The following is a 22520-nucleotide window of genomic DNA, read 5'->3' as shown; positions in this document are numbered from 1 at the left end:
GTCTTACGTTTATAATGTGTCGATATGTTCGATATTTTTGAAACGATTTAACGTGACCTTAAACTTACAAAGTTAACCAAAATTCCTAATAATAAGCACGTGACTTCACATGAGCATATCTGTCATTCTATTTCTAAACAGGCAGTTAAAAATCCTACAATCCGCCGTGTACTTATGAATAATTCATCTACGTTCCATTCGTGAGCCAATCGAATAAAAAAGCGATGAGAGTCTCCACCAATCACAGTATTATATCTCATTTTCAACCAATCACATCACGCGTCCCCGTTCCATCCTCACCAGGCCCTATCTTACCCAAACCGCGCCTACAACAGGGCCCGAGTCCCTTTTTCAACCTTCACTTCGAGCACGGTAGCGAGAGGGGCACCTTCAAGCAGGGGTCGATAAATAACCACTTGTAAAATTTATACACATATACAAGAACAATGTCCTTCCTCTCTATCAGCAGACTAGCCCCAAGGCTCCTCAGTTCAAAGGTAGGAAAGTTTATTTTAACTTGAGTCTAGAAAACACTGACTGCTAACGTTTCCCCGGTTAGCTTAGCGTAGCATAGATTACCTTAGTAACTGACTCTCAGTGTGGTACGTTCGATATTATTTAACCGCATGTAACGTATGATTTCGGTTATTTACATGTAAAAACGGTATGTTTATGTATTTGTGTGTATATAACTCTTTAAGTTTATGATAAAGTCAGCGAATGTGTTTTAAAACATCTGCTAATAAGACATGGGCAGCATTTATAAACCTCATAGTCGCTCAATTCCTCTGTCAAGCGTTTACATTTTATTTGTAACCTCATAAAAACCCACTGTAGACATGCTATCTATATAGGTAACTGAATAAATGTTGAGCCACTTTTAGAATAATATTGTGTTTTACTTTGGAAATGGTGTAATTGAGCTCCATGGAGGTGCTTACACGACAAAGAACTGTAAAATGCAGATATTGGGTGTCTGATATTTACACGACTCTCATCTGAAGTCCAGTTGTATGGTTGGCTTCCTTTCACAGTGCACTAATAATTTTAACCAGTGTTTCGGTTGTGATAATGTAAATACATTTGACCGGTCACATTGACACCTGGACCAGTTTAAACTGACAGCTCGGCCCCTTTGTTATTCCCTGTCTGATTTTGACCTTCAGAATAGGATCTATTAATAATTTTCAAGCTTTGGTAATTGTGGATGTGCAAGATCACTGAAAATACACCATTATGTAGCTGTAAATTAGCAATAAGTGTAATCCAGGGTTTTCAATAAATCTGAAATCTAATACTTACTAAAATAAGACCCTATTTTTCATTTTAAAACACTCCTCTATAGTAAAGCCTCATTTGAAGTTTCAGAAATTATTGCGTAATATGAACTTGAAGAGTGTTTTCCTAAATTGTAAAAGGTTTTTATTTTTAGTGATGTCCCAGCAAACAATTTTGTGTTTGGTAGACGTCTAATAGACATCTAAACGTAGACAGCTTGGCTAAAACAAGGCCAAACTTGGGCTGTCAGTGAAAAACTAATAGACATCTAAGAATAGCCCAAAACTACACTAGTCGTCAAATAGACAAATTAGACAGACTTTACATGTGCAGTCAGGCAATTTTGTTTGTTTGATAACTAGTCTAGTTTTGGCTGTTGTTAGACGTCTATTAGATTTTCACTGACAGCCCAAATTTAGCTTTGTTTTTAGCCAAGACGACCATGTTTAGATGTCTACAAGACTTGCTAAAAAGCTTGCTGGGATGTTAATATTTCACATTCAGTGATTTCTGTAGTTACGACTCATACAAGTTTCATTCCTCAATGATTATGCTTGCTTTATAAACGCCTTCAGCAATATGTGTGACTGCTGATGATGTTCAACATCTGACTTGTACATTATGATGAGCACAAATGACTGCAAGTAGTATCAGAGGGCGCTTATCATCCATATAAACCTGTACTTTAATCATATACTGTCTTCGTTGTCCTCTCATAACTCTTATACGGTCCTCATTGTTTTTGCTGTAGAGATAAACCCTTCGCCACTCTGTCTGAATGACTACAGTAATATAGGTTACTGTGCTCTTGGGTTAATGCTCCATTCACACCCCTAGATGACCTTTGTACACCATAGTTTTCTGCCTTTTTTTAGCCTTATGTAATCCGCTGACTGTCAGTCAGTCCATATGATGGCCGAGTCACATTTTTGTACCGTAAATCCCACTAGTGTTTTTTTTTTTTTAATTCACATCTAGTAGTCTGCTTTGTAAACTCTTGATATAAAAAGACTTAAAGGATGCTGCATATATTTGTTTAAAAATATGAATAGATTTTTTAAATATCCGTTCCCGATAAAGCATTCAAATATCGGACCGCCTCACCCAACACGTCTGACCTGTCTGACACAGCTGTCCACCTGTAATCTGTGAAAAAGATGATGTTTTCCTTTAAACAACGCAGGGAGGATCTTTGAAAACCATTGGAGCATTACCTGACAATCATACACTTTCTTTTCCTAAAGGAAAAGCTCACAGAGAGTCCTTTGTCTGGAGTAATTTCTCCATATGGTTTTTGCGACCTCTGCTAACCTGCAGTCTCTTTTGTCTGTTCTGCATAGGCTTGTTACGTGAATTAGGACGCAGGTAGAAATGAGTCAAAGGTCATCATAGTTGGTGTTAGGTTTCTTAGCTACCAGCAGTTTGTGTGTATGATTTATTCTTTGCATCATTTGTAATGTCGTTATCTTGACCGTGTTTTCAAGGTCAATGTTACATACTGTAGCATGGGCTGTTCTCCAAGTAAACTGACATGTAGTTGTTTCAGGATTGATCATTTCAGGATGATCTGTTTTTTTTAATAAATAATTTGCTTGCCATGTTTGTCTAATGGACAGTAAAACGTTCATAAAGTGAATTGTTTTGTTGGGGTAAATGATACGTTTTGATGTGATCGTATTTCTCGTCTTATTTAAACTAAAGGGCAAACATTTGAATATGTATGTGTGTGTGTATATATATATATATATATATATATATATATACACACACACATACATATATATATATATATATATATATATATATATATATATATATATATATATATATATATATATATATATATATGGCAACATAAAAATTAAAATAAAATGTAAACTTGTGTTTTCAAGATTTTAGCGTTTTCACAAAGGTCTTATTAATTTGTCTGCATTCCCATAAATGGTGTGTAATATTGCTCTCATATAAATTATGAAAAAGTTTTACTTTTCAAACAATTTATTTTGTAACACTAATATAAAACGATAATCTTTTTAATTTGTTCATACGATATATATATTGTCATATTGCACAGCCCTACCCAAGCCATATTAAAGAATCACAGAGACCTAGGCTTCATTTACACCTGCTGGTGTGTTTCACAAGGGGCCTCCCATCAGGTTAACTTCGGAGCTCATTGGCCCAAATCAGTGTGTAGAATCTGTGTTGGCTGAAGAAAGGGCTCTGGCTGGTCATTCAGTAACGAATCAGAGCATGAGTGTGAAGTGACCTAGCAAGTAAACAATGGGGTATTAATTTTAATTTAAAGTTTTCAGTAACCTGGGTCAAATGCTTCTGGTGAACTGTAGGCCATTACAAAAATTGCCGCATTTAAGGTCTGTTTTCTTTAAAAATCAACGATCTTCAGTGTCTGATTGATATACAATCTAAAGTGAGTCTCAGAATGTACAAGATTTTCAGTGCTAGCCTGCTGATCCTGACGGGCACATGCGTGTAAATGGCTTTTCCTCTCGTTTTACAATTAAACAACTAAATGAATGCTGAAGTCTGTTTAACTGACTTTATTTTAATTACATTACAACATCGAACACAATTGTATTATCACAACATACAATTGAAAAAAGTCACATTAACCATTCACCAGAAGTTTATCTGTATGGGAAGAAACACTAGCTGTGCGTACTAAACGGTGCTTTGTTTACGGAAGTTTGGTTTCCCTTTGCGGAACGAAAAAAACCGACTACTGCCCTCCGTGGGGCAGAAAGACTCCTCCTCTTGTGCAGGTGCAGACCGTGGCTCTGTTTTTAGTCATTTTTTATCCGTTTGGTGTGTTCATTCATCTTCTTTTGGCCCAGATGTGATCCTATGCAAGGTAGTGTTGTCGCAATACTGGAATTCGATACCAATAGGTAATGAAATTTTAAAGATGTCCATTTCCACACAAACATTTGATCGCTGTTGAGCACTTTCTTAAACAGCGCTGATTTGACATTGTGTTCAGGTGCTCACCAGAAATGACTGTGATTGGCTGTGAAGGTCATCGGTTTACCGAACTCACCGCTGAGTATAACCACAGATACAGGCACACTGGAGCATTTCAAAGTCACGTCGATCAACTGGTTTGTCTGTAAGCTAACACACAAGCGATCTGCTGATATATCGCGGCTTTAAAACACTTCAGTGTCCCTGTATCTGTGGTTACATGCAGTAAACAGCTGTGAATTCAGTGAAGCGATGACCTTCACGACCAATCACAGTCATTTCTTTAGACAGCGCTCAAATGTTTGCAGGAAATGGACGTTTTTTAAAATTTCAGAACCGAATTCCAGTATCGTGACAACCCTAATGCAATGCGACAACCCTGTTGGGTTTCATTGGTGCTAGATGTTTGGTGTTGGCTTGGTATTTCCCAGCCCTAATAAGGGCCAAACATTTTTGGAGCTTGTCCACTTTAGATCACTTTTAAAGATAGTAGAAAAGGCATTTGACCACAAAAGACCACTTGCGCTCTGCCTTCTGACCAATCGTGTGATCTTTGTGAGACGTGTTGCGAGAAACAGCAACAACTATCCATTTGTGCTTTGCTTCATCACTAAGCCCTAGCAACTCCATAGAAACATGCCAATAAGGTTTCTTTGCATGTGAATAGCGATCACAGTCATACAGCAGCACCCTGTAATCGCGGTAATAAGTAATATTGTAGAGTATTTTTAAAATTTCCATTTTATTATATAAATGTTTCCATCAAGATATCTGTGCGACTACAGTTGATTGACCTTTGACCCTCCAGAGGCTTCCATTACATTTTAAAGGTATATGCATCAATCATGTGCACTACTATCTTTGGATGTTACAGTTGTATTGCAACTGCATTGTTAAATAAAAAAAACAATGATAAATTTTTATATTTACAGTTATTATTATTTAAAGGTTACTTATAGCAATACTTTCATGGTTTTCTCTTTTATTTTAGTGGAAACTTTTTTTGTAATCTAAGTATGCTATGATCAACACTTCTGTAACAAATGTGATTATATTTCCTACTTTATTTAAAACTTAAGGGCAACAACGATAGATAAAGCATAATATGAAACGATAACCTTTTTATTTTGTCCATACAATATATATTGTCATATTGCACAGCCCTAGCCAAGCTATATCCATTTTCCAGAGAATTTACTACAAATTTAGTGAAATGCTGTAAAAATCCACAGAATATTTGAAAGAAATTATGCAAGTCTATGTATTTAATTTAATAAGCACTCTAGTTTGTGTGAAATGCACAGGATTTGGCATGTCTGTACATATTCAGTTATTACAGTACAGAGGTTTATGTAATCATGCTCTGATGCGCTCACACCAGGTCAATCAGCTGCTGCTAGCCTCACCTTTCCCACAGATTACACCACCGTAGACTTGGAGGAAGGTCAGAGACTAGCAGTTACTTATCAGCAACAATAAAGACCGCCCCTTAATTGAGCTCTAAACCCGATTGGATTGTTGTTCTGATCACACGGCTACTGTATGTTATGCAAGACGTCAGGCCGTTCTTTATTTCTGGCCAGAGAGAAATCTTTAGCTGTAGGCCAGAGTGATGGGTGTCTGGTGTCACTGACCCACATGATGATCAGGAGGCTTGTGGAGTAGGAATTATTGGCTCGTGTTCAGGAAGCCACAATGATTCGCTGCGTAATCCCACTCAATCTTATCAGTGTGACTTCCAGGATCAGCATTGACTGGAGTCCTGTCAAATAAAAAAAAATGCCATGTGTCTTAGATATTAAAAATGGGTGCAAAAATAAACCTTTTCAATGGACGTTTTTGTGTTTTATTTCTTTTAACTAATAATCCAAGGTTATTTAAGATTGGCTGTGTTTTTAGTCCAAAGCATGACGGCTAGATTTGATAAACATCTGCCAATTTGTGTGTGGAAAGAATTAATGATGATTCCAGTGATTATATATTCTGTTTGAAGAATCTCAGCCCCCTCAATTCCCTCACACATCTTGCCAGTCCTACGTCCGTCCATGCTTGAGTCATTCTGCAGTGGCACTATCTCCAGTCCTGCTCTGTGTCAATCAAACATGGCTCTTAATCTATAGCTATATATAGAAATGAAGGATGTGTCCCACTGTAAGAAAGGCTCGGCCATATTACAATTAACTATTGGATCCGGCTAGCTGTCTCTGCAGAATTCATTGTGTTCTTCTGTTGCACCTGAGCTTCCATTTCCATTTATTGTGACTATATTGATTTCGACATGAGTGTATCCACAGTACACATTGCAGGATTAGATTATGGATTAAAGATTAAAAGATAAATATATTATTATTTTTAAATTATTTATACAAGGATGACCATGCAATTTTACATTTGATTGTTCAATTTCTGTATTCTAATACCGTTAAGACTCCCCAGAATACTTATTTATGTTCTGCATAGAAAAACACTTGATCAACCCAGTCAATTTAAATTTAATGAATTTTTTTCCAAATAGAGCTATACAGGTCATCTAGTAAAAGTATATTTGTATTGCAATGTATAATGCGGCAAAACAAAATATGTGAAAGTCAGATTTTTACAATATCGTGCGGTCCTATTGTGAAGTATTATCAATTTGTAAATCTGTTGAGTTGGGTCATAAATATTGGCATTATATTTGGAGGATTGATGCCTACATATCATCATAACACATAATTATAACATGATTAATTGGATGCTAGTGAAAGACAAGATGGCGAGATGTGAAATGATCTTGAACTTTCTAGTAAGTATGTTTTGGACAAAAGAAATCCTATATATGCTATTTTAAAGGACTCTACTATGTTGGAAGTCTAAAAAAAGGGATTTCTCTTCAAGGTCAAATGATGCTTTAGTTTTCTCAAAGCACACTTTGCAGCTTGATCTCTTTTATCGCACCCTATTTTGCTCTGTTTAGACATGATATTAAGTTGCATCGCCAATGCTACGTATATGAGGGTGCTTTCACACTAGCACTTTTGGTCCGCACCCGGGTTTGATGTCAAAGTGCGATACGTTTTAGCTGGTGTGATTGTGTCTTCTGAACTTGGGTGCGCACCCATGAACGTACCCAAGTCCGCCTGACAGAGATGGTCTGGAGTATGGTTCACATGAACTCTGGTCCAGTTCACTTCTATTATGAATGCAGTCGTACCAAATAACGAAAGTGAACCGCCAACTGTACAACAAAACTTTAGTTTTCAGAACGTTTATTTGTGTGTGCGAGCGTGTCATGTACTGTACTGAGCCAGGTCAATCACAGTGATAATGTCGACTTGTCTCCTCCAAAAACTGTTTCTTCAGACATCGCATTATGTTCTGAACTTTTATAATATGTTTTTGCGGCAGATGGACGCGAGCCGCTTTCTGTATGTCCAAAAACGAGAGATTCAGTAAAAGCAGAATGACCGCAATGTGCGGATGTCTTTCTATTTTGGTGCTTTGCTTTTGTGTAAGTCGCCTAGTAACAGCTGTACACAAAACAGCAGCTGGATGAAGTTAGTGTACTGGGGTTCAGAAGGAAAAAAGACAGTGTGAACACAAACACAAAGAATTGTCTATAATTGACCACTTCTAGATCTTGACTGAATTGCTTTTTATCTTTTAAACTTTTTACATTTCCAAGTGGCTGTGTTATTGACCTTATTCTGCTATGAAGTAGGCTTTTTCTCTGATTTATTTTCTTAACTAGTCACCACTTGGTCTACAAACAAGTGTTTATGATAATACACAAAAATAATGTAGTCAGCCAAATTCTGTTTTGTCTAACTAATGAAATGAGCAAGTGTTGCCTAAGATTCCTGACCAGTTCCATCTCACATGATGTGGTGTCGCAAACCACCATGAACGCAGTAATAGTTTTTTGGCCTCTGATTGGATGGCTGTTTTGTCAAGGACCTTCAGGCTGTGGAGTGCAGTTGTTTCAGCTGAGTCATTTGGTCTTTGTCTCACTGCCAGTTATTCTATATTGCAGATTAAACTGCACAATAAAGGCATCATTTATTTATCTCATATCTCATCATATGCTAGTGTGCTAATGTATAAGACCTGCAGAATGTGCTTTTGGTCTTCTGAATGCTGCCAAAACAGTGCTGAGCTGCCAAGGCATTAACTCTACAAGACCCCTGATGATGTCCTGTGTCATCTAGTGGAATACAGATGATCCTTTAAGTCAGGGGTGCCCAAGTGTTTATGATAATACACAAAAATAATCTAAAAAAATAAGAAAAATGTAATATAAAGCAACATAAGCTGTTTTTTTATTATTATAATTTTTTATTTTGCTTTTTCAAAAGTTAACAATACAGAACATCAAAATTAAGCAGCAAACAAACTAAAACATACACAGTATATAAAATAAATAAGTTAAATAAAGGGAGGAGATACAGTGGAAACCAGTGGGAAAAACTATTTTATTAAATCATGCGGTACTGTTTTAATAGAATGTGGTCCTGTAGAAACTTGTAATAAGACTCTAAGGAATAAGAACATCGCCTTGGCAACTGAAACATTTTGCAGTGTGCTAAACTAAATTCACCTGCCCTGCAGCTGTCAGCGGATCTGCTGCAGTGAAATCTGTCTGTTAGACGAGGCTATGGTGATGGCTCCCTCTGCATTGCATTTTTCATCAAAGTAATTGTTTTCTTTTCCAGAATGCAGCATGTGTTGTTGTGGCTGCCAGAAATGCCAGCGCATCCACGGTACGTGTGTGCACCTTTTCAGATATCCTGGATTTATGATCACAGACAGACTTAAGATGTTAATTGCACGACTGAGATAAATCACAGCCTTTTGATGGGAATATGAAAAGTGAAGTCACTCTGAAGCATACTTTTTTTTTTTTTTAAACCTCAAACATTACTTTGTCTTTTAAATGCACAAGACTGTTGTTAAATCTGTGGGAGATTCACTAACCAAAGACTGATTTATTTATTTGACCATATGTAGAATTTGAAAGATGTCCTGTCAGACCTCGTCCCTAAAGAACAGAGCAGGATCAAGAACTTCAAACAGCAGTATGGCAAAACCTCCATTGGTCAGATCACGGTGGACATGGTGAGAGCAACATCATCACATTTACTGTTGCTGTAAATCATGCCTGGGATTTTCTTATTGCTCATCCATTTAGGCTTCATTACAATCAAAATTAAGTAGGCAGATAGGTTCAGTTGTTGATGCTGACTCGGTTAATCTGGTGCAATGTTTTTAATGCACTGTTACTATGTCACAACATTCATATCTCACATAATGTGCTGCTGCAAACCATCACAAACAGTAAAAATGGTTGATTTACAAACCGTTATTTGTCTGTGGATGGCTGTTTTGCTGTAAATGTTTAATTTTGGTTTATTAGTAAATGCATCCTTATTATAGTTACTTTAAATCTTTTTAAGTAACTGCTTAATCCCTAATTTTAGTACAAGTTTAATAAATTTTTTTATCTTTGTAAATCATATGCATATTTCATTTAAGTCTGAACTCAAAATATGTGGTGACATTAAGAGCTGTTTTGAATTACTTCATCACTGTTAATCACTGTTGTGTCTTAAATTTAGGACATCCTGTCAGTGTAGTCAGCCAAATTCTGTTTTGTCTAACTAATGAAATGAGCAAGTGTTGCCTAAGATTCCTGACCAGTTCCATCTCACATGATGTGGTGTCGCAAACCACCATGAACGCAGTAATAGTTTTTTGGCCTCTGATTGGATGGCTGTTTTGTCAAGGACCTTCAGGCTGTGGAGTGACTGCAGTTGTTTCAGCTGAGTCATTTGGTCTTTGTCTCACTGCCAGTTATTCTATATTGCAGATTAAACTGCACAATAAAGGCATCATTTATTAATCTCATCATATGCTAGTGTGCTAATGTATAAGACCTGCAGAATGTGCTTTCGGTCTTCTGAATGCTCCCAAAACAGTGCTGAGCTGCCAAGGCATTAACTCTACAAGACCCCTGATGATGTCCTGTGTCATCTAGCGGAATACAGATGATCCTTTAAGTCAGGGGTGCCCAAACTCAGTCCTGGAAGGCCGGTGTCCTGCATATTTTAATTACAACCCCTATTAGAAAGACCTGAAATGGCTAATCAAGCTAGGTATGCTAGAAACTTCCAAACAGCTAAACTATGCAGGACATCGACCCTCCAGGACTGAGTTTGGGCACCCATGCTTTAGGTCATTGGTGGGGAACGTTGATCCTGGAGGGTCAGTGTCCTTGAAGAGTTTTAATTCCAACTTTAATCAAGCACAACTGAACAAGCCAATCAAGGTTTTCTTCAGGATTCAGGCAGGTAATTTATTCTGGGTTGGAGCTAATCTATGCTGGACATTGGCTCTCCAAGATCAGCGTTCCTCACCTCTGCTTTAAGACATGTACGCCATCATGAATTGAACGTTTTGTACCACCATATTTTAGAATTGCTCAACTGGATTGAGATCTGTTCTTCAAACCATTCCTGAACATTGTGTGTAGTTTGGGTACATTACCCTGCTGAAAGAAGCCACTTCCACCAGTGATCATCATTGTCATGAATGGGTGATCCTGGTCTGCATCAGTGTTTAGGTTGAGCAGCAGAGCTTGATGCACTGTGTGTTACACTTTCTTTCCATCACATCATTACAACTTGTGTGACTTATGCCAGACACAGAAGATAGATGCGGAAGAATGAGGAGGCTACTTGTTCAGCAACAGGTATTGACAAGGTATCTCTGTAATGTTTTGTGCTTAACAGGTTTATGGAGGAATGAGAGGGATGAAGGGTTTAGTTTACGAGACCTCTGTACTAGACCCTGATGAGGTACGTACACATTCTTCGTGCATATTTTTTTTTATATTGTACAAACTGAGCTTTATGGTATTTATTTTTAACAAAACCCTCACAGATAATGTCTGACAAATTAATAATAATAATAATAATAACAATAATAAATGCCCTCTTAACTATTTATGGTGTTGTGCCAGTATCATTATACACTTTTGTATTCATGTTCAAGCACATGTACACAAACACTATCAATCATGTACTCACAGCCTGGAATTGCTAAAAATATGTCTTAAATCAGATGTTAATCGTTAATCTTATTTGTAATACATATCTTGTATTGTTAGTGTTATATAAATTAATCGGTATTAATCCATTACAAAGTCAAAATAGACTTCCAGTGTGCAACTTTCAGCCTTGACATATATTCATATATGGATTTTAGGTTGTGAAAATGTGCAGTGAATGAAGAAAGTCCACGATGTTGTAGATGCAGCACTTTATTTGTACATAGCACAGCTATGTTGCTGTAAGCTATAAATAGAAAGTAGCACCACAGCGCCTTTGATAAATATACATTGGTCCAGTAGTTCCCCCACTAACCCCTGAACCCTCTCTGAGTTTATATGAAGTAAACATTGAGAACTGCAGCTTTAGTCAAACGTTCTGACGCCCTCCCTGTGTTTATTGATTTTATCTTTAGGGCATCCGTTTCCGTGGTTACAGCATTCCAGAGTGTCAGCAGTTGTTGCCCAAAGCTCCTGGTGGAGAGGAGCCACTGCCGGAGGGTCTGTTCTGGCTGCTGGTCACAGGGCAGGTGCCCACTGAGGAGCAGGTGAGGAGGACTACATTCAGTCACTGCATAGTTGCCTGGTAAAACTATTCATGGCCTAACAGAGGAAATAGCTTTGGCTTAGCAATTAGACTGTTTGTTTTAATGCATTTAGCTGTGGTGATGGAGAAATGCAAGTTTTAAATAAGTTGAGGAAAAGTTCCCTAATTTTTTCTGTTTAGATTTTTCGTGTCATATGTCTGTAGAAAAGCATTCTATATTGTACAGTGGGAAAAAAACTATACTGTTATGTAATTTTTTTGATTTTTCACAGATAATTTAAACCAGGCTTGCAATTTTTGACAGCAAAATTAAATCCTCTTTAGCCAGTGTGTTTAAACACATGCAACCACATGAGCATCTACACTATAACAGCAATTCAATAAATTTCACCCACACTTCTGGAGGTTAGCGTAAGTGAACATTTTTCTGAAGGCCATTTAAACCTGTGTTTAGCATAATCCACTTCGGATTGATGAATAATCCACTTTGGTCGGATTGATGAATTGACCATCTAAATACCAGATGTAAACAGAACCATATATTGACTGCTCTGGTGACAAATCTTGTGGTATTTTCTAATAACCACAAAGATCCTTACCAATCATTAACACTTTACTCGCATCTGCTTCCTCAGGTGAGTTGGCTGTCTAAGGAGTGGGCCAAACGCGCAGCCCTTCCCTCTCACGTGGTCACCATGCTGGACAACTTCCCCACAAACCTGCACCCCATGTCTCAGTTCAGTGCTGCCATAACGGCTCTGAACAGCGAGAGCAGCTTCGCTCGGGCGTATTCTGAGGGAGTTAACAAGGCCAAGTACTGGGAGGTGAGTCACTGCAAATATTTGTACTAGAATCTTTAAAGGCAAGCGTGTAATTATAAACATTAAAATGACTAAAGCTCTGCTCACACTGTGTTGTTTTGGTCATCTGAGACAAATTTGGGAAATCCTAAAATATTACTGTAATATGATCGTTGATTTGAAATGTTCACCAACAGCCGCTTAATTGCCGTTGTGATAATTTTCCCTTCAATTAAGTTCTAGGAGTTTCAGTAGATTTCAGATTCTTTCATATGTAGAAATTTATCAGATATGAATCGGATACGTGTCTGCAGTGTAAGCAGGTAGATTGCATTTTTACCTGTCAATGCGAGCCGCATGTGATAAAACCGATCGCGAATGACGTCATGTTTAATGCTTTCATTTCGGAACAGACATCAGCAGAGTCTCAAATCTTAATTCTCATATACAAGGACAAAAATATTTTCAAATTGTCATTAAGCACAAGTATTTAAGCACATTAATAAGAGAGCGAGCGCGAGTAACAATATAAACTAAGATGCCTACTGGTTTAAAAAAGCCTCGATTAAAAGAAGATCGCCGAGTGAGAGCTTTTCTGTCATAAACTATAGCTAAACAACTTGTCAAAAAGAAAATAAATAAGTAAATAAACCCTGTGAACAAATTAAAGACAGGAATGAAGAAAAGAGTGCTCTTATTATCACAGCTGTCAGTCAGCGCCCACTTCTTTGCCATGTGGGTTGTAAATGCAGACATCAGATACGAGTCAAGATGTAAGCGGGTCGTCAAAAAAATTGGATATGGTCTTAAAATTAGGATTGACTATTTAGATCTTCAGTGTAAATGCACCCTAATAGCACCGACTCTGATGATGCAATCAGCACCACAACTTCAAACCAGCATGGGCAAAATGTCAAAACAGCTTTTTTTCTGGTTTTATTGTTGAGGCACTCTATGATCAAAATTACTGTTACAAATTTATGTTTGCCATGAGGTATCGTGTAATAATGTGGTAAAGTAAAAATGTCATGGATTAATGACGTCAAACTCCAGGTACATTTTCTTTCGATGTCTGTGTTTGCAGCATTTTGTCTTTCAGTCTGACATTCATATCTGAGACCTTACAGTGTGACATGTGGATCATATTCATCCAGTCCAACATGCTACAATCATTTAGGACAGTGTTTCTCAACCGCATTCCTGAAGGACCATCAACATTGCATGTTTTGGATGTCTTCTTTGTCTGTCACACCCATTACAGGTCTTACAGTCTCTGCGAATGAGCTGATGATCTGAATCAGGTGTGTTTTGTTAAGGAGAATGTAAATTCTGCAGAGCTGGTGGTCCTCCAGGAACATGGTTGAGAAACATTGATTTAGGATTATTAAAAATCACACTGTGTGAGCTAGGCTTAAGATAATTACAAATAGATAATTCTGAACTTTTGTCACTTCTGTTTAGTTTGTTTATGAGGACTCCATGGACTTGATTGCCAAGCTCCCTTGCGTGGCAGCCAAGATCTACCGTAACTTGTACCGTGAAGGCAGCAGCATCGGCGCCATCGACTCCAACCTGGACTGGTCACATAACTTCACCAACATGCTGGGCTACACCGAGCCACAGTTCACAGAGCTCATGAGGCTCTACCTCACCATCCACAGGTGATCATGAGCTACATGTTCACTCAAACATTTGTCAAAAACGTTTTTAGGAATGAGGTCTGCTTGCATTTTAACCTTTGTCATTGCTTTCAGAAAATCTTTGCAAGGTTCCCTGTGAATTTTTGAGATTTTGGCCTTAGCCTTGAGACAAAAATCACATTTGAGAAGCTTGTGTTTCCAGCTCTGATCAGATGCTAGAATGCACTTGTCATTTAAGATTAGTTAGGCTGTTTTCAATTAAAATCAAAAATGCAATACTATAAATTGGCTCTTCCTAGAACAAATTGCCACACTCTGAAACTATATATAAATTAAAGAGAAAGGTGTGATCTAAAATTACAAGAATTTGCTCTACCCTAACCTAAAAGTACGTGATATGCTCAGCTGGGCAAGTAATGTTTTTTAAATTTGAGTAATTTATCTGATTAGCGGATTTTATAAATAATTGACAGATTAATCAAGATGATTTTGTTTTATTCATAGCAGTGTGCAGCAGGACTTTGGATTGTGTTTTGTAATCTGTGCTAGCTAAAGGAGTTATCACATTTATTGCTGATGAAAAGGATGGAAGCACTGTGCTTTGCACAGTGATTAAGTAGGACCATAATTTCAATGAATAATTTAATATAAAATGCTGCAATTGTTTGAGACTTTTTTTTTTTTTTGGTTAAATAAAGATGTTATTCTCTGTGTGCAACTGAACCAACGCTGGTGAAAACAAAGTAATCAAAAACAAACACAAAATTTAAAAAGCAACAGGTGTTGTGCCGAGAAACGCACCCCTGCCGTAAAATACACTCCTTTCAAAGGTTTTAGGATTAAGATTGTCAGTCTACATTTAAAAATAAAACAATCAAAAGGCCACAATTCATTAAAATGTAATGAGATTATTATTATTTTGATGAGTAAATCAAAAACAGTAAGTGAAACGCATTTTAAAACGAACTTGGTTTACAAATAAATGTTACTTTTTACTGTTGTGTAGAAGACAAATGTAATGAGTCTGTTTCAAAAATTAGACTTTTGATTGGTTTTAAACATTTACATCTTCATATTCTGTATGGAAGGGTTCACTCTCATTAGTGTAACTGTTATTAAGATATTGTGTCAATTTAAGTTAATAGATGGACATTTCAGGAGGGGTGTATTTTTATGGTTGCATTTTTTAACAGCTTTAGCTAAAACCAAAGGTTGGCAGCCCTGGTCAGGAGCTGCTTGGGTATTTGTATTTACACGCATCTAAATTATATACATATCATGGTAACAAAATTTATTAAATATTTACCTCGGTATGAGTTTCCCAAGAACTTTTGAAAACAATTAAATAACATTTTAATTTGTAATTCATGACTATTCAAAAAATGCCCAGTTTAAAAAAACTGCATCAAAACAACTACAAATATTACTCTGCTTTAAGTCATTTTACTTGCATAAACACTCGCTTAAAAAAAAAAAAGATCCGGGTTTCATGCTGCAGTGTTTTTTTCAATAGCTAAACATATTTTGATTACCAAACTGTTCATATCAGATTATAAATTCATAAAGTAAATTTATCCTGTTATGCACTAAAAAATGATCACATTGCTTACATTTATTGATGCAACTAGTGATTATAAACTAATATGTTCAGTCAGCAAGAATACTCCTGACATGCTATTTTATGTATTTTATAGAGAATAATATGAATATAAGAATATTTAAATGAATCAAGTCTGCCCTCTTGTGGTCGTAAGTTTACCAATCTGATCTAGTTGCTTGCCCTTTGACTGTAATCCGAACCGCTTTGTGTGCTTCTGTTCATCTCCAGTGACCATGAGGGTGGAAACGTGAGCGCACACACTAGTCACCTGGTAGGAAGTGCACTATCCGACCCCTACCTCTCCTTCAGCGCTGCTATGAATGGTCTTGCTGGACCCCTGCATGGACTGGCCAATCAGGTTTGAACCTCAATGTGCTTGCTACTGCGAAAGACATACGGTTCTGAAATATTATCAAGCTTTGCAGTTCATTAATTAATTTCCTTCTCTGTCCTGTAGGAAGTGCTGGTGTGGCTGACAGCCCTGCAGAAGGAGCTCGGCGGTGAGGTGTCCGATGAGAAAATGAGAGATTACATTTGGAACACACTCAAATCAGGCAGAGTGAGTGCTTGTGTTTTCTTTTGTAGCATAAAAACATGATGGATTGAAATATAATTGTTGCTTCTCGTGTGGTTATTCAGGTGGTGCCCGGCTATGGTCACGCTGTGCTGAGAAAGACAGATCCTCGCTACACCTGTCAGCGAGAGTTTGCCCTCAAGCATCTTCCCAATGACCCAATGTTCAAGCTGGTTGCTCAGCTCTACAAGATCGTACCCAATGTGCTTCTGGAGCAGGGCAAGGCCAAGAACCCCTGGCCCAATGTAGACGCACACAGCGGAGTCCTGTTGCAAGTAAGAAAACTGAACCCAACTATTGGTATCCATACATTTTTGATTGAAAGTTGATCTGTGGTCAATTTAGTGAAGATCTGTTGTTTTTGTAAAGGGATTTCCTTATTCCTCATCTCATGTTGAGTATGTAAATGGATGTTTTTTATTATTGGGATTATTGATAATTTGTTATTATAGTGATATAGTGATAATTTATTATTGTTTTATATATTAATCAAATTTTACCCAAATTTCTTTCTTCATAAATATAGCCTTATTTCACAGTTTTCTAGAAAGATAAACAATTAAAATATTAAACTTTATTCTTGTTCTGATATCTTATTTAAAAACTAATTTATTTTAATAATATACAACTATATATATATATACATTTATTTATTTATATAGGTATTATTTATATCCATTTTATTTATTATTAATATATTATTTATATAAGTTATTGCGTATCATATTTAACAAACAGTTTACTGCAAATTTTAGATAATTTAGCTCACATGGATAATTTAATATTAAACAGATGATGTCATTACGCTTCTGTGCTGTCAACCAGACTTTGCATTGCTGATCATGAATATGAGGATCGATAGATCTGTCCTTCACAACACGCACAACAATCTCAGATCAGTTCATCTAGACATTTTAATCTGATTGGTGAATTTGTTTAAAGTACCAAATTAGTCAGAAATCAGTTATCATGATTAAAACATCCAAGATCTGCCAAATCATCTTAGATCAATTAAGCAAGATACAAAGAACGAACCCCTGGAGGGAGAGTGAAGCCAAAATACTGAACACTGAAACAGTGTGACAGAGCACCTTTTGCCTCATATTTTTTCATAGTTTTTCTCTTTCAAACTAAAAATAAAAAATTTAGCCAATAATTTTAGGGGGCCAAAACGTCAGTGCATCCCTATTATATTTTTGTATATATCTCTTGTCTATGGACCTTATTCTTTAATGTGGAGGTGCACTTGTTCTTGTTTTTGCAATTGTTTTAGAACTTCTGATTCAGTTGTCTATGGGAGAAATGACAAGAAATAGCAAAGCAGAAAACAGTCAAACTGCTTGCTCACTCAGTGTTCATGACTACATAAAAAAGAATAATGTAATTAGAATAAAAGTTTGAGGCATCAAGCAGCATAACGAGCCGTTTTAAACATCTAAAAATCGTGAATTAGAAGTGAATGAGACCGGAAGTCTCAGGCTAAAAGGATTTCAGTGGCTGTGCCCACTCATACACTAAGAATAAAGTCAATATGTACAGTTTACATCTAATTTCCTGTTTACTCTTGTGTTTCTCACAGTATTACGGCATGACCGAGATGAACTATTACACTGTGCTCTTTGGCGTATCCCGAGCTTTGGGTGTCCTCGCCCAGCTGGTGTGGAGCAGAGCGCTGGGCTTCCCTCTGGAGCGTCCCAAGTCCATGAGCACAGACGGACTCATGGCTCTAGTCGGGGCCAAGTCAGGCTAGAAAGGGAGGGACCATGCCAGCGGAGTGAGAACAGGAAGGGGGAGGAGCTTAAGCTATTAGAACAACCCTCCAGGCTAAGGGATTCAAAGAGACAGTACACTTTTAAATTTCTTCTAAAAAGGGCCTTTGTTGATATATATAACGTCAAGATCACACATCCCATTGACACTCTTCTATTAGTCCTACTTTTTCCACGCATTGCACAAACCATCACACTTCAGTTTTCCCAGATTTATGGCCAGCTTGAATGACGCAGCTATGGATGTAGCAGGGTGGTTTTGATGAAGGAGGCTGTGTTATTGTCCAGCAGCAAAATATCTTTCCATGAATCACCTATTTAAAATAATAATGACTATTGAATACTAGTTAGTCGACTTTAGTATGTAAATAAATCCCTTATCCTCAGCTGTCGCGCCACACTATTTCAGTTTTAGTCTTGTATTTTACTCTCCCGAGGTCAGATGTTCACTTGAGCCTTTGTTTGTTTGAGGAAACCAATCATCAAAGCCCTGTTTCTGAGCTAATTTGACTACGTTTGACTTTAGCTAACATCGCGTTTCTCCTTGTAAGAGCACTCCATGATGGCAAAAAATAGGTCCTCTCTCAATAGAATTGATTCTATGAGTTCAGTTCAACTTGGGGAAGCTTGTATATTTGTTTAAAAGGGTACTGCCCCTTTAATAAGTTATCTCTCATATTGCTCTCTGACTTAAACCAATCATCTTCATCGCGATACAACCGTTTTTATTCGAAACGGCCAGTTTTCTTCTCCCGTATTTCTATTTGTGGACAACATTTGGCTGATTTGTGTCATTCACACAAGTTATTGTGGTCAAATTTGTGTATCAGCTTGAGAGCAAGTCAAATTTAATTTGTATTTATACGTTCATCCAAGAGCGCTTAAAATCTGATACCTTTTTTTTTTTTACCTCTTGAGTTTTATTGTCCAGTGTTTTGAAGAATGATGTCTTGTATAAAGAGAAAAGCTATCATTTTGTGTAGTTATACATAAGTCGTGGTTTTATTTATTCCTGTAAATATAGCTTGAATGTATTGAACTGCATATCAAAACACTGTCCCACCATCCCTGTTAGGTAATGACTGGCTCAACCCTTTATTTTAAATACCTTTAAGATTATTTAAACATGGCTTGTGCGTGTAACGGTCTGATCAGACCCCTGTTTGGGTGCACGCTTGCTCTCAGGTTGACGTATCTTTTTTTTTTTTTTTTCTCTGGACAATCTAGCTGCTATTTTTGCTAGTCGCTCCATAAGCACTCCATTTAACTTGATGGCACTTTTCCCTCCATCATCATCATCTTCATCATCATCATTTCTGTGTGTTGAACCGCAGTCATCCAAGAACATATTTTGTCTGATTTGCTGTGCCCTTTTCCGTTGCGATTGCTTTCATTATGATGAATTTGATTGGTTTATGCTCCATTGAGTTGATTTCAATAACAGGGAACGTGAATATGGAGATGATTGGTTGAAGTCAGACCCACCAGGGGGAAATGGGGAGGGGAAACAAGAGAATGGGGTTAAAAAAGGAGTCTGGATTGTGAAAAAGAAGCTTAGGTGAACAAAAAAGAAAAAATGTGGGAAATTGACAAAAAACGAAAACCAATAAATGTTTTTAACAAAACACTGAGACTTTATTTCTTCTTTTCATGGTTTACATTGTTTATGGTTATGGAAGACCCAAAAATTTGTTCAATATTTACTCACCCTTAAATGCTTTCATACCTATAACTAGGCCAAACTATAAGGGGGTGTTTGAGGCTGAGGACGAAGAGTGCAAATGTGTAGGTGGCATGCTGGAAATTAAGATGGGGAGGGGGGGTTATGCACCTTTTTTTACGCTGCAATCGGACATTACACTTATGTCGGCGCTCTGGGGGTGTTTTAAATTCCGGGAGTTTTCCGAGAGACAGAACAAAACGGGAGATGGGTCTGAAGTGTTGGCAGGTATGAGTTTGCATGTTCTCCCCTTGTTGGCGTGGGTTTCCTCCACAGTCCAAAGACATGTGTTGTAGGTGAATTGGGTAAGCTAAATTGTATGTACTAGTCCTCCAGATTGGGGGTTGAGTGTTGGCCTAACAACTCGTGCCCAAAAAAATACTGTAGATGTAATGAAACACTAGTATGATGCAGCTAAACATTGATATTAATGGCCCTGGGAGTAAGTAGTTTGTTTAATTAATATTGAATATTATGTAGATGTTTAGATTTATGTACAAAACTATTTGTAAAGTAATAATTATCTTCTGTTTACCCAACAAGTGATTCTAATTGGATTTCATCTGTTAACCGCAAGTGTGTTTTTAATGTGTTTTCAATTGCTATACACTATACTCGCATAAATTTGCTGATTTATTTAATTTAAACAAAATAATGTGCAAAAATGATGCAAAAAGCCTGAGAAGGTTATTTTGACATCTATAGTAGGAAAAAAGCACTAAAGGTTTCCTACATTGTTTATAAACACCTTATTTGTTCAACAGAAGATAAAACAAGTACCAGATCATAAAAGCCATGATCCCTTTAACAATCCATTAATTTTACGATTATGACAATCCTAGGTTCAACGTCCTTATTTGCATATTTTTGGTGTACCACTGTTATTGTTTGGTCAAACGCAGCACGTGATCTACGTAAAGGCTCTAGCTGCTAACAAGCTTTTTTCTCCCAACCTTGAACCTGAATGGATTGTTTTGAATGAAAAGGTAAGACTGAATCGTTTCCAGTGATTGTTTTGAATGAAAAGGTAAGACTGAATCGTTTCCAGTGATTGTTTTAAATGTAAAGGTAAGACTATCTCACTCCAGTAACGTTAGAAGCGTTGCCGCCACGTTTGAGGTTTTCTAGCTGGTCATACATTCAAACGGCGACGTTTCTGTGGCTATCCAAAGCAGGTGAATATGAATACACAATTAGATGTTAATTGGTTTTAGACACGAGTACAAAATGGCGCCAACCCGCCATCATTTAAATGTTTGACCTTGGCTAAAAGCAACGTTTAGTAACGACCATAACCCAGAGTAACAAAGGCTAGTATTGGGCTTACTAGAAACGCAAATAAGGTGGTTTAGGAATCCATGAAGATTCTAAAACATCCATGAGATATTTCCATTACACAACAGCTCTTTTGAATGTAAAAATAGTTAGCCTGTTTGTAGAATTAAAATTGCCATAGTAATGAAAATACGTTTACTACATTTACTTAAAAACTGTAAGTCGTATGCTTCATAATTAGTCATTTTAATGTGTTATAAATATTCACACTCGATGTAGGCCTACTACAAACACATTAATATTTACACTTTAATTAAAGGAAGTCTGTGTGCTGCTTTATACAGGTAGCTTTAATTAACAAACAATCCTGGTCTGATACAACAAATCTGATATATGACATACAAGGTCATATTTGGATTATAGTTAAAGTCAGAATTATTAGCCCCCCCTGTTTATTTTTTTTACCCCAATTTCTGTTTAACGGAGAGAATTTTTTCTTTTTCTACACATTTGTAAACATAATAGTTTTAATAACTCATTTAATAATTGATTTATTTTATCTTTGCCATGATGACAGTAAATAATATTTGACTAGATATTTTTCAAGACACTTCTATACAGCTTAAAGTGACATTTTAAGGCTTAACTAGGTTAATTAGGTTAACTAGGCAGGTTAGGGTAATTAGGCCAGTTATTGTATAAAGATGGTTAGTTCTGTAGACTATTGAAAAAATATATAGCTTAAAGGAGCTAATAATTTTGACCTTAAAATGGCTTTTCAAAAAAATTAAAAACTGCTTTTATTTTAGCCGAAATAAAACAAATAAGACTTTCTCCAGAAGAAAAAAAATATTATCAGACATACTGTGAAAATTACAAATATATAGCCAACATATTCTAATATATTCACTATAATATGTGTTCAAATATTAACATACACATAGTATATTTGTAATTCTAATTGTTGAAAAAAATATATTTGCCATTTTTGCAGTATTTTGAAACATGTTGCATAATGCATACATACATTTTATATATGTGAAATGCATATATGAACTTGTATGCCATTAAATTTGAATATATTTTCATCCAGCAGATTTTTACATGGGATATTTAATTATTTTTTTTATGTAATGTGAAGCATTTTAAGGTAATATACCTTTGTGCAAAATATTATTTTGATTATCAGTGGTTGTTTATATCATATCCATCCCCCACCACTCTCTCGTTTTGTTATTTCTCTTTATTTTA

At 36.6% G+C, this 22520-nt stretch overlaps 1 protein-coding gene across 1 annotated transcript; it reads left to right on the top strand.

Moving 5' to 3' along the window:
• The first annotated feature begins 338 nt into the window (after positions 1-338).
• On the top strand, positions 339-19899 carry cs (citrate synthase). Its single transcript, XM_056448981.1, has 11 exons — positions 339-497; positions 8952-8999; positions 9247-9354; positions 11028-11093; positions 11761-11892; positions 12527-12715; positions 14153-14352; positions 16160-16289; positions 16389-16490; positions 16571-16780; positions 18085-19899. The coding sequence occupies exons 1-11, from the start codon at positions 447-449 to the stop codon at positions 18253-18255; spliced, it is 1407 nt and encodes a 468-aa protein (XP_056304956.1). The 5' UTR covers positions 339-446; the 3' UTR covers positions 18256-19899.
• Positions 19900-22520: the final 2621 nt, after the last annotated feature.

The sequence above is a fragment of the Danio aesculapii genome, chromosome 23 (genome assembly GCF_903798145.1).
Source record: "Danio aesculapii chromosome 23, fDanAes4.1, whole genome shotgun sequence".
NCBI classification, from domain to species: domain Eukaryota; kingdom Metazoa; phylum Chordata; class Actinopteri; order Cypriniformes; family Danionidae; genus Danio; species Danio aesculapii.
The sequence above is the reverse complement of the archived record's forward strand: the minus strand, read 5'-3'. Positions and strand labels throughout refer to the sequence as shown.